This window comes from Meriones unguiculatus, chromosome 1 (assembly GCF_030254825.1).
Source record: "Meriones unguiculatus strain TT.TT164.6M chromosome 1, Bangor_MerUng_6.1, whole genome shotgun sequence".
NCBI lineage: Eukaryota > Metazoa > Chordata > Mammalia > Rodentia > Muridae > Meriones > Meriones unguiculatus.
The window spans coordinates 73,356,294-73,369,780 of record NC_083349.1 but is presented as its reverse complement, the minus strand read 5'-3'; the positions used below and the strand labels follow the sequence as shown (position 1 = coordinate 73,369,780).

Here is a 13,487-nt window from a genome sequence, read left to right as displayed (position 1 = left end):
TGAAGGTGGCAAACCTGTCCCAGGTTGCCCAGCCTTTTTGATTTTACCACTGAAGGTCTTCCTCCAGGAAACCTCAGCCCAGAGCACTGGAAAGCTGGGTGCTTACCTCGAGACTCTCCAGCCACAGAAATGCTCAACAGCTTTAAAGGGCAGTTTCTCTTGACAAAACCAAATGGAGAAAGTGTGTTTGAAGTCCAACCTTACTTGGGATTCTGCACAGTCCTGTCTGGGGAAGGAAAGAGTTAAGGAAAAGGGGAAGGAGCCATATTGTCAGAGGTTCCTCAGAACTCTGATGGAGACAGCTACAAAGGAGTCTCCAAGAAGGGACCCTGGAGGTGGGGGTCCTGGTTTCATTGCTGTTGCTGTGTAAAACTGCCCTGACACAAAACACGTCAGGGGAGGAAGGATTGATTTGGCTCGATATTCCAAGCCAGAGTCTGTCATTTTGGGAAAATCAAGGCAGGGCAGAAACTAGTCCCATCACGTCTCAGCGGCGAGCTGAGATGACAAGTGGAGCCAGGCTTTCTCCCTTGCTCACCCAGCCTAACCCATGCAGTCCAGAGCCCCAGCCAGGGCCTGGCATTTCACACAATGGGCTAGGTCTTCTCACATCAAGAAACATCTCCACCTGGCCTCCCAGGCCCCACCTACACCCACAACATACCCATAGGCCAACCTGGTCTAGATAGTTGCTCAGTGGAGAAATTTAAAATACTCTCTGCTTTTTCCAAACCACTTATGTATTGGTGGGGCTTAGGTGACAGAGCATGAGGCCGTGTTAGAGGTGGGAGTTGGTTCTCGCAAGCTGGGTGGTGGCGGCTCATGCTTCTAATTCCAGCACTGGGGGCAGAGGCAGGCAGAGCTCTGTGAGTGTGATGCTAGCCTGCTCTACAGAGTGAGTTTCAGGACTGCCAAGGCTACACAGAGAAACCCTGTGTTGAAAACTAAAAAGAAAAAAAAAGTTGGTCATCTCCTTTCACCGTGTGGGCCATCTCCCTGGCTCTGCACCCTGGTTTTGGAGACAAAAGCTTTACCTGTCCTGAAGCTGGCCTAGCGAGCCCCAGGGATCTGTGTCTGTCTGCCCCATGCTGGAATCACAAGCATGCTCCACCATGCCTGACTTTTTAACCTGGTTTCTGAGGGTTGCAACACAAGCACGTTGCCAGCTGAGCATGTCTCAATCCTGTCTATGCTTTTATGGTGGTTGTTGTTGCCACAGAGGAGATGAGTCTGCCAGTGAGCCGTTGTCGGGGAAGAAAGCAGCATGGGCCAGGTCAGCCAACAGGCCTTTTTCCTCCCTGAAATGAAAGGCGATGTCCTCCCTTGAGCACAGTGGGAAAACAAGCGTGTGAGCGGCCAGGGACTGCTCAGGATTTGAGGGCAGTTTGTTTTGTGGGAGATGAGGAGAGAGGCTGAGAAGGGTGATTGAGACAGGTGTGGAGGGATGATGTGATGAGCGCTGTGCGTGTGTACGGACCATTAGTGCTCAGAAACAGAGGGAGGGTGAAATGGCCGGTGGTTTGATTCTGCTCAGGCTGTTGACATTTCACAGGTCGGGGACGGGAGGAAATGTGTTATGCTTTTGCTTAAAAACCTTTCAACACCACAAAGTCAGCAAAATAAAACTGGCCCTTGGCCTTCTACCCTCCCTAATTCAGTCCACATCACTTTCCTATGGGCCTTTGTTGCCTTTGACTCTGGCCTGCTCCAACCCTTAATCATTCCACCCTACCCACCTGTCCTGTCCCAATTTCCCTAAAGCACACTGCATTTTCAATGTGTGAGGCTTTGCTTCTTTCTGATTAAAAAGCTCCTCCAAGCACCAAATTCTACCAAAACCTCCCATAGTCTACAGAAAAAAAAAAAAATCCATATTTTGTTTTCTATCAAACTAGAATGTCTCATCATTTTCTTTCTTTTCCTTTCTTTTTTTTTTTTGGGGGGGGGGGTGGCTTTTCGAAACAGGATTTCTTTGTGTAACAGAGCCTGGATGTTGAGGAACTCATTTTGTGGACCAGTGGGCCTCACACACAGATCTTCCTACCTCTGCTTCCCGAGTGCTGGGATTAAAGTGTGAGCCATGAGGCCAGGCCTCATTTTCTCAGCCCTCTTCAGAGAAGTTGTCTCACTGTGCTCTGGCAAGCCCAGGGAGACACATGATTGATTTTCTCCCGACAGTTAAGATTATGCTGAGGGCCACCGGGTGCCAGGTGCTGGGCTCTGGAGACTTGGGTCCAGGGCTTATGCTTTCTAAGCTCTTTGCCTGAGTCCAGGGGCGCATAGGAACTAAGAGCAGACAAGTATGGTGACAAGGCAAGAACCAGGGTAGAAGGGATGAGGCAGAAACAATCCTCTCAATGGAGGGTTCTAGGCAAGACCCAAAGGAACATCTTGCAGCTGAGACCAGGGAAATATTCCATCAGCATCACCGTGAATGACGCGGCGGCAGTGAGGTTAGCCCCAGGCGGTTTCTGTTCTCCGCCCCTGAATTAGAAGGCTCCACTGCAGCCACCCGGCCTCTGCCGGAGCAGGGCTGTCTTATCACTAGATTAAGTGTGTGTCTGTCTGCTGGGCCCGTTCAGAACAGGGGCTCTGCTCTGCTCATTTCTTACAGGCATATGTGGGATCCTCAAAATACTAGCTGTTTGATTTTTATCTTCACAGTTTACACAAAATGATTCAATGTATTTATTTAAAAATGATGCCATGCACACAATAGATATTTTAGAAAAGAGATTTATTGGATGGAGGTGGAGAGATAGAGAGGAAAAGGAGAGAGACATGGGGGGGTGCCCTGACTGAGAAAGGAGAAAAAGCGAGAGAGAGGAAGAGCAAGAGCGCAAGAGAGAGACCAAGTGCTGGGCTGGTGCTTTTATAGCTTGTAGAGGCGCAGCTGAACTGCGTCTGCCACACACCTGGTGGACGACACGTGATGACATCACAGGTTATAGGCAACCAAGATGCAGGCTGCCTAAATGCTTACAGTATCATTTCTTAGCAAATACTCTAAACTTCTCTCTGCCTTTCCCGCAATTTTGCTATTGTGTTTACTTTTCTAAGTTTATGACAAGTACCAGACCTAAGCAATTTAAAAGGAGGATGAATTTTAGCTTATGGTTTCAGAGGTGTCAAGCGATCACGTCAGGGAGGGCGTGGCGCAGCAGAGGCAAGCTCACATCCCAACAAACAGATCAGAATTGTGTAGGAAGAGGCCAGACCCTCTTTCCCTGGACACTCCCCTCCTCACCTGCTTTTCTCCATCTCCCAATAATGCCATAATATTACAAAGCTATAAAGGGGTGAATCTGCTCCCTAGGCCATGGTCCTCAAGCCCTAAGTCATTTCTGAAAATGCCCTCTCAGACACTCCCAGAGGTATATTTAGGCATTTCCTAGGTGTTTCTCAGTCAATCTAGTTGACAAGATTTGCATTATTCTACATAATTTTCATCAAATTGGCCTTTAAGTGACCTCCCTCCCCCCATACCTCTGCTCCTGTCCTCACCCCGATGCCAAATTTCACAGGCTTTGAGTTTCTCCTACTTGGAGTCAGAGTGTACCGATACAAGAAGGCCCTGCCTCTCTTGTTGGTGAGGTTGTGGGTCTTCGTAGAAAACCCTTCTTCTGTCTTCAACTCTGAGATGGCTGTTTCCCAGGAAAGCTGCTGAGGTAGCTTACTTTCTCACTTTCTTACTTGTTTTCTTTTTCAGTTTTTAATTGAAAATAGATTCTTTTCTCATACAATAAACCCTGATCATAAGCTACCCCTCCCTCTCCACCTCCGCTCCTGTCTGAATACATTCATTTTCTGTCTCACTAGAGAGCTGGCTTCTAAGATAACCAAGTGTGACAAAATAAAAGATAAAGCAAAAGCCATCATATCGAAGTTGGTCAAGGCAGCTCAACAGAAAGAAAAGAGTCCTAAGATTCTCACATTAAGGAGTCACATAAAAATACTAATAAAGGCTCTGTCTGCAGAGGACCTGCTGCAGACATGTAGGCCTGGGTTTGCTGCTCCAGTCTCCATGAGCTCACATAAGCCCTGCTTAGCTGACTCAGAGGGCATTGTTCTCCTGGCATCCTTCTTCCCCTTGGGCTCTAACACTCTTTCTGCCTCCTTCTTAGTGGGTTTTCCTGAGCTCTGAGGGGAAGAATTTGATGGAGACATCTCATTTAGACTCTCTGCATAATGTCTGGCTGTGGGTCTCTGCATCTGTTCCCATCATCTGGTGGAGGAAGCCACTCTGATGGTGACTAGATAAGGTACTGATCTATGAGTATAGCAGAATATTATTAGGAGCCATTTTATTGATAGTTTTTTTAGACCAGTAGTTTCTTTGTTTTACCCTAGGCCTCTGGGCTATCCAGTCTGTGGTTCTTGGTTACCCAAGCAGTGGCAGCTATGGGTTCTCTCTCATGGAGTGGGCCTTAAGTCAGATCAGACATTGGTTGGCTGCTCCTACAAGTTCTGTGCCACCGTGGGACAGCTTAGTTTCAACGACGTCACCAGGCACATCAATGGTCAGCAACACACCTCCTTCAGTCTACTGAGAATTCGACTGTCAGGGTCAACAATGGTCCTCAGACTTCTGAGCTTTATGAATCAACATTTTGAAGATGAGAGTGGCTAGGTTTATATTCTTTTGTTTGTTTATATTCTTCTATGAATATCATTGGGCAGCACCAAGTTTTTATTAATACAGAAGTATTTCATAAAGGGAACACCATGCCCAAATTATTGTGAGAAATTCCTCCTAAATATCAACTACATTTTACTATAAGAACATTTTGATTTATAAACTTAAAATGATAAAGTGTTTAACATTATGCCTGACACACTGGTGCTTTGTTCTATTCCTTACTATTATGGCCGCTAAGGTAAAACTCCTGACAGAGGAGGAAGGGTTTGTTTTGGTTACTGTTCCAGAGGGTGGCCCTCCATCATGATAGAGCATGGCTCAGTTCCCAGCGGAAGGAGTGAGCTTAGGAAGCACAGAGACTAGACACAAACCAGGGTCCTACCCAATGACCTACAAGCCAGGCCAATCTCCTAAAAACTCCAAACCTTCAAAATAAGTCTATAAACCTGGGGATAGTGTTTAAAACACGAGCCCATGGCAGCCATGTTAGAATCAAACCATCTCATCTCTATGGATGTTACTAGTGTTTTTTAGCCTTTCCCCTGGTTTTTTGTTTTTTGTTTTTTTTTCTCCTCATTCCTCAAGGTTTGCTCAACTCCATCATATCTCGGTGTGTGCCATTTGAGGACAAGAGTTGGTGGTGAATTGAGTCACTAACAGGCTGAGAAGATACAGGGTGCCAAAATGTATCCTAGGAACTCTGGAAGATGTGGAGATGGAGTGGGAGGGAAGGGTCATGGGGCTCACCAACCTTACTCATAAGGTATAGGATGACTTAAGAGCCATGGTGCATCAGCAAAGGCATTTTGCTTTTGATTCTGTGCGTGTGCCTACGCAGTGTGGTCACCTACATGTGTGGAAGTATATGTAGAGGTCAGGGGTCGGCATCAGCTGTCTTCCTCCTTCACACTCCACTATAGCTCTTGAATCAGCGTCTCTTGCCGAACCTGAGCTCCCAGGGAAATCCTACCTCTACTTCCCAAGTCCCAGGATTACGGGACTGTGTTGCTCTCCTCAGCTTTTTTTTTTTTTTTTAATTTTTCATCAATTACACTTTATTCATTCTGCATTCTCCTCAGCTTTTTAATTGGATGCTGAGGATCCAGCCTCAGATTCCCATTTGAATGGCAAGCTCGCTGTTGGAAGTTTTAATGCCTTCCTGATGTGAAGAACTCCCCACCCTTGTGTAATGGCTGGGGCAGTGGTGTACGATTTCTGTTGAAAATTGAGAAAGAGCTTGCATCTCTTACTTGGGTTGAACCAATACACAATGAGAAAGCTGCCCAGAAGCAGAAGCAGCAGCTGAAGCAGAAGCAGAGGGTGACCATGAACCCAGAAGTTGCCCGAAATGCCTAGAAATGTCAGCTCAGCAAACATCTGATAATCTTCCCGTTTCAGAAGCCATTCTGGTTTCAGACCTGGCCACGACTAAGAAACATGAGATCAAGTTGACTCCAAAGAGCTGCACCTGGCCCAGCTGGTGAGGATTCTGGTTTAATTCTCCAGCCACCCAATCAAGACGATCCTTGGCCTGCATATTTTCAAGGGCTAGAAAGGATCCCTGCACTGATGTCTCAAGAACCCAAATCATCCCTGAGACTTCAAGGATGATATGTAGAGGTCAGGGGTCGGCATCAGCTGTCTTCCTCCTTCACACTCCGCTATAGTTCTTGAATCAGCGTCTGGAATATGTGACCTCCCTCAGACTAGAAAGGTTGTGGATGCGGTGAGGGATGTAAGCTATGATGTAACAACTGAGTAGCCGGAAAGCACCAGAGCAAACACTGTTGCCAGGGAACACAAAGGCGTTTAGCGCTGTTGGTACCTGTGCAGATGCCCCAGTCTACTCCCCGGCCCCCACCCCCGCCCAGGTCTCCGCAGCTCCAGGTCTCCTTCCTGGAGCACCAGCTTTTTATTTTCCTCCTCTTAACAACTCCAGCTTACTCTTACTGTGCCAAGAACCCAGGGCTCCACGACGTGACCCCAAGCAACTTCTTTAGACTGTGCCAACGCAGTATTGTGTGAAATGAGTGGGCACTAGAAGCAAGCGCCTCAGGGCCGGACTCGGGAAGGGAGGCGGTGGGGCGTGAACGGCAGTAAAGAGAGTCTAAGGCGCCTTCCCATCGGCCGGCAGATTCTTTCCAGCCCTCCCGTCCCTCCCAGCCTCCCATAAACTTCCTTCTGCTTTGAACTAATCTCCCCGAGGTGGGAAACTTAGCCCCTCCTCAGGCCCACTCTGCGGACGCAGCGCCGAGCTGCGGGCTGGCGCGGCGGTCCCGGCGCAGGCCGTCCTCCGGCAGCCGCCCGCCCGGCCGGCGGGCGCTCTGCGGCGCTGCCCTGCAGGGGAGGCGGCCAGGCTGCGGGGCGGGGGCCGGGCGCTGCGGAGGGAGCGGGGCGGGCGGGCGGCCAGCGCGGGGGATGGGCGCGGAGTAACGGACAGCCGCGCCGAGCCCCTCCGCCGGCTCCCGCGCTCCCGGGGCGGCCGGGCGGAGTGCGGGCGGGCGGGGGGGCGTGGGGGCGCGGCGCCGGGCGGCCGGGCCCGGCCCGCGTGCACGCGCCATCGCCGGGGGCGCGCGCGCGCCGACGTCACGCACCGCCCACCCAATGGGCGCGCGGCCTGCCGGGAGGCGCCGTTCCCGCCCTCGGCCGCCGCCGCCGCCGGGCCGCGCTCGGGCCGCCCCCGGGGGAGCGTCGGAGGAGCAGGAGCAGGAGGAGGCGGAGGCGGAGGCGCGGGGGCCGCGGCGGGCTGCGGACGCGCGGTTCGGGCCCAGGCAGCGCTCGGCGCCGACCCATGTCCTCAAGATGGAGGCGGCGGGGGCGACGGCGTGAGGCGCAGGGCGGCGCGGGGAGCGCGGGAGCGGGCCGGCGGGCGGCGGCATGGGGCCGCTGCTCCTGATCCTGGCGGCGGCCGCGCTGGGCTCGCTGCTCACGCTGCTCGCTCAGTTCCTGCTGCTCTACCGCCGGCAGCCCGAGCCGCGGGCGGACGAGGCGGCGCGCGCGGCCGACGGCCTCCGCTACCTCCGGCCGGTACCGGGCCTGCCGCTCCGCGAGTACCTCTATGGCGGCGGCGGCGAGCCCGCGGCCGGCTCCTCCGAGGCCGCCGCGCCGCCCCCCGACAGCCCGGGCCCGCCGACGCGGGAGACATGCTACTTCCTCAACGCCACCATCCTGTTCCTGTTCCGGGAGCTGCGGGACACGGCGCTCGCCCGCCGCTGGGTCACCAGGAAGATCAAGGTGGAGTTCGAGGAGCTGCTGCAGACCAAGACGGCCGGCCGCCTGCTGGAGGGGCTGAGCCTGCGCGACGTGTTCCTGGGCGACGCGGTGCCCTTCATCCGGACCGTGCGCCTCGTGCGGCCCGTGGAGACCTCGGGCGAGCCCGACGGCGCCGACGCGGACGCGCCGCCCGCCGCCTGCCCCGAGGAGCTGGCCTTCGAGGCGGAGGTGGAGTACAGCGGCGGCTTCCACCTGGCCATCGACGTGGACCTGGTCTTCGGCAAGTCCGCCTACCTGTTCGTCAAGTTGTCGCGCGTGGTGGGCAGGCTGCGCTTCGTCCTCACCCGCGTGCCCTTCACCCACTGGTTCTTCTCCTTCGTGGAGGACCCGCTGATTGACTTCGAGGTGCGCTCGCAGTTCGAGGGGCGGCCCCTGCCGCAGCTCACCTCCATCATCGTCAACCAGCTCAAGAAGATCATCAAGCGCAAGCACACGCTGCCCAGCTACAAGATCAGGTGAGCGGGGCCCGGGGCCCGGGGAGAGGCCGGAGGGGGCCGGGGAGGGGCGGGCACGCCACGCACGGCCCTGCCCTGCAGCGTGTCCACGCCGGCCGGGGGACAGCGGTGGCAGCCACTGCCCCGGCGTCCCTGGCCGGCCGGGGGCCCGTGGAGACACACTCGCGCCCGCGGCTGCTGCACCCTGGCTGTGCAGCGTCTCCTGGGCCACGTGGAGAAGTTGTTCCGGCCGAAGGGCGTGCGCACAGCCCGGGGCCGCTCATGGTGCCACGACCTTAGCGCCTTGACAGGGGTCGTTGCAGAGGGGCGGGGCTCTCCGGAGGGGTTGGGCCGGCGCCCTCTGTCTGGTCGGTGACTGTCCTCTGCCCTTGGGACGTAGCTCCACACCACCCACAGACCCGGGGTCTGTGCCCTGTGGCTGTTCCTCACCCACACTCCCCGTCATGGTAATGTTTTAAAGATAGAGATTTGGGGTTTTTCAGGTTCCTCCGTATCTGGTGACGTAGCTTTATGTGATAGACTCGATTAATGCATGAGTTTTTATGCTGACATGGAAGTGGAAGGGGAAATGAAAATTTGGAGGGTTAGAGCTTCATATGTGGGTCTTGGAAGGCTTGTCGCAGTAGAAAGGCTCATGTTTCCCAGAAAACAATCAAATGTTAGACTTCTCTCTCTGTCCTCCATTTACTTTATTCACAAATTGATTTTGTTCTGCACTGAGAAATGCTCCTTGTAGTAGAGCGATATATGACTTCCGCCTGGGAGTGGAGAGTGACAGTCCCTGGACGTTTTCGCCACAGCCTCGGGCACATGATGCAGTCGTTTGGGGTGGAGTTTTGAATCGTGGCGCTTGGACTTTACTGTTAGGCGTTGTTAGGCTCATAGACTAAACGCCAGGCCTTTGGTGGCAGAGCTGAGATGTGAGGCGCATATGCCTAGGGATTTGCTGAGGATGATGGACTGGCCAGCGTTTCTACACCTCCTGAAGCCCACCTTCCCATGACTGCTTTATGAGCTGTAGTTTTTAAGCAGTGGTGCGTTTATAGCAGTGTGCTGCTAAGAAAGTCATGAGCAAAAGTTGTCAGGAATCTCAGTAAGCGCAACTCTGATCAATCAGAAGCTACTGCGCAGTGCACCACTCAGTGTGTTGGTGGTTTTTGTCCTCACTGTTCTTAGGGCTCAGGATTCAGTACTGATTGGAAATAGAGGCTGCCTGCACCGTCACAAGGTTTGCAGTTTAGTGTGAGTTGGTTATTTTATTATTTCCTTTAAGAGCTTCTAAACTAGCGTGGAGCTGATGGAGGGTTGAAATTACTAGAAAGCTGCTTTTAGATTAGTGAGAGGAAACTAGAAATGGGAGGATGAAGAATAACGCCTGAGGAAGTGATTGACTTGGAGGTGGCGCTTGTTTGTGTAGCCACTTCTCCAGAAGTGTGCTACCCTGGTGATACTGTTGATTTCAGTGAAGAGCATGAACTACAATTTAAGATGTATCCTATCCTCGTTCTTACAAAGAGAAAGTAGCTACTATTTATCCTTTTTTATTGGTGAAGTAGTTAAATAACCTATAGTTAAAGTAGCTTAGTAGTTAAATAACCTGTTTAAGTCACAAGCAATTGGGGTGAAACTCAACTTGGATAAAGTGGGGCTGCCTTTTTAATTCTTTGTAACTTGAAGGAATTTATTTCAGCTTCACTTACTTGTTATATTTTTTGGACTGGGAATTATTCGCTAATAAATGCTTATTGTTTAAATTTTTACTTTTCTGTATGCAAAAAAAAACCCAACTTATAAATCATTCTAATATAATGAATAAAATACACAGTTTCTTTTGCTTTTAGAATAAAAAATGACATTTACACAGCCCAAACCTTTAACGCCAAATCCATAACAATGTCCTGTAAGTGCATCAGAATGACTCCTTTTAATTATCTTGATTATTAGTAATGGGAAAAAAAGTGTAATAGCTCCTAAAGTAGAACAGACTACCAAGTGGGAGAGGTTGTTTTCTTTGGGCACACAGTTTTGAGCTTGATAATTGTTAACATCACCATTAGCGGTGCTAGGGTGGAACAGGAGCCTTGAGCATGTGTGCAAAGCATTGAGCTTCACCCCCAATAATTCTCCTCACCCCCCTTTTTTCTTGTTCTTAACAGATTTTTTCCAAAGTATTATATCATAAAAAGTAGGTTAGATATCTTAACAAATTAACCTAGTACTCTGAGTATAAAATGTAACTGTAGAACTTCCTACCTGACTTAAACTGGGAATTTTGAGAAAATCTTTTAAAGTTATATTGTAAAGCTGAATCTTTGGGTGTTGCTTTGCACAGCGTTTCTTTTTTAATCCCCCAGATTGTGTTTATTCATTTAAACATCTAATCTTCTTAGTGAGAGCTAAAATAAGTAAAGAAAATTATATTGGGTCTCTGGTGATTTGCTGCTTTAATCATTATATAACAAGTATCTTGTTGGTGAACATTGTTCCCTTTTTCATGTTGTTGAGATGAAGTAGCCTTTTACAACTGCCAGGGCCTGGTGTTTGACCTAGACACAGTCAGGCTTCCTAAGGATTCAAATGGTAGACACTTGAATTTACCCAACTGAAACACTCAGTTTATACAATTCTAAATTTTTAAAAATGAATTGTAATGTGCTGAAAATATGTCCTTTGTTATATTGAAGTTAGTAGTTTCTTAATTGAGCCCCTTCACTGTTTTAACCCTTTCCCCTTGAAATGTGTACTTAAAAATAGTATACTTAAAAAAGCGCACTTAAAAATAATGCATAAAGTAGAAATATTTTTAAAACTTTTGACTTCGAAATTCTTCTTTGTCATTGATCTCCTCTTGTACATGGAGAGTCTGTCTTCACTGTGAGGTCTGCGCTACAGTCCTGGGGTGGCAGAGCAGGGATATCAGGGCCTAGGAGTCACACATTTGACTGTTACTGCTGCATCCACTTTTAGAGCCGTGGCTCTCAGCCTTCCTAACGCTGCAACCTTTAATGCGTGACCCCCAGCCAGAACATTGTTTCTGTTGCTACATCATGGCTGTAATTTTGCAATGAATTGTAATGTAATGACTGATAGTCTTAGGTGACTCCCATGCTGTTTGACACCCATTCCCACCCTTACCCTTGTGTTGAAAACCAAGATTTTTGAGTGTTCTTGCCCCGTAGCCAGCACTAGTTGCTCAAGAGAAGGGCCAATTCAATTTGTAGGCACTGTTTATTTGGCCTGTACTGGTTTCCCAATGCTAAAAGGTAGGAGTTTTTCATGAAGTCTGCTTTGATTTTCATGATTTCCATGTATGCATTCCTCATAACAGAAGCAAAGGGGACTGTAGCAGCAGCTTTGGGGTGGCACTGTGTAAGCTTTGTCCTTCCTGTCCTTCATAGTCCCTATTCACCTGCCCCATCTAGCACCTGGATTGGCTTGGAGTCCTGTGCTTTGGAGACCTTCCTGGAGTGGTTGCTGGTGACCTAATGGAGGGTGATTGTTTTCCCTTTTTAAACTTTATGCTTTTGAAAGAACTGCCATCCAGAAAATTAAATTACAGAGGAGTCTAAATGATGCTGGATTTTAACAAGTCATTCTGTCACATATTAAAAATAAAAACCTGGAAATATTTCCAGTTGACTTGTTGGGTAGTAACTGTAAATTGTAGTGTCGGCCTTTTGTTTGAGTTTGGACAATGTTTTGCTTGGGTAGAGTTAGTTAGTAATTAAATAATTCTCAGCTACAAAAGAGGAGTTGACATTTTATATTTAAGTTTATTGAATATGGAACACATGGGGAAATCATTCATATGTATTTGTGGGTATAGAATATCTTTTAAGCATGACTGTTTTTGTCATAAGTAATTATTTTGTCTTGTCTTTTTATTCCTGTAAACATCCTGGAATATATTTGTAGACATTTTTTCACATATACTCTGACTGGAAAGCAAAGAAGACCACGTTATATTTCCCTGCTAAGCTTGAGGGACAGGGCAGTGACATCATGGTGTCAACGTTGACACCGTTGACTTCTGAGAACTAAACTAAGATTTTGTAAGGTCTCCTGCTTTATAGTGTGGTTTATTCATAATTTAGTTCTTGGTCCAGTGAGGGGAAGAAGAAGAGAAGCACTTATTCTTAATGTCAGTTACATTTAAAAATGTTTCCTGATTATCTGAGGTGACTTAATAATCCATGCTCTCTTACTTCCAAAGTAAATTCACAGAAAACTGACAAAATTGCTTGGGAGGTCTAATGCATTGTACCTATTCTGTCATACTTTTCTACATGTATATAGATGACCTAAAAATGGTATGTTCCCTTTAAGGTGGCGACTGAAATTCCTTAGTGGCCATAGTAATGGTTAGCTTTACATACTAATATTACTAGGGAATGTAACTAAACTTTGATAATTAAAAATACTAGAAACAGTGGCATTGCTGTGTTAAATATAATAGCTAATTTTCATCTGCTGTGCTTTTTTGTATTATGTCCTAGAGGAAATATGTTTTTATTCTCTTTGTAAACAGAATTTCAAGATAATTTTCTCAGAGATGAGTCATGAAGTCGTTTTAAAAGTCATTTATTTTTCAGTAAGTGCTGATCGAATATTGCATATACCTAGTCCTTCGATGAGTGGGGGGATTAAAACAGTTGTAGGTATTCATGCTCTCATGCTGTTTGTTTTCCAGGGCATTTGGATATACTTAAGACTTGAATTAGTGAGGAACAGGAAGCGATCAATAACTGCTTAAGCAATCAGATGACTACTTATTGTTATATAGCGTGTAATATGTCCAGGGACATTATAGAGAGGGTTCAGGCTGTTCAGTTTCATAGATCCACTGCAAAGAGTAAAGCTCAAGCACATTGGGTTTCCTGAAGATGCTATTGTTATAGAAATATACTGATAAATATGCTTTAGAAATCTGAGGGTAAAAGTGTTTGAGGAAGAAGTTAGGCTTTAATCAGTAATGTGTGTGTGTATTAGCTATCCCAGAGAGCCACAGTTTATTCCTGAAATAAAGCATATTGTATTGGAGGAGTATCCTGATCAAACATTTGATATAGAAGTATCACTAATAGGTCATTAGATGGGCAGTAAAATAAGTTTCCTATAGG

General features: G+C 48.4%; 1 protein-coding gene across 1 annotated transcript in view; it reads left to right on the top strand.

Moving 5' to 3' along the window:
* Nucleotides 1–7,384: 7,384 nt before the first annotated feature.
* Pdzd8 (PDZ domain containing 8) overlaps nt 7,385–13,487 on the top strand; it is a 63,459-nt gene continuing 57,356 nt past the window's right edge. Inside the window, exon 1 of the mRNA XM_021643403.2 lies at nt 7,385–8,367. Coding sequence (XP_021499078.1) covers nt 7,517–8,367 — 851 coding nt within the window. The 5' untranslated portion in view covers nt 7,385–7,516. The remainder of the gene's footprint in view (nt 8,368–13,487) is intronic.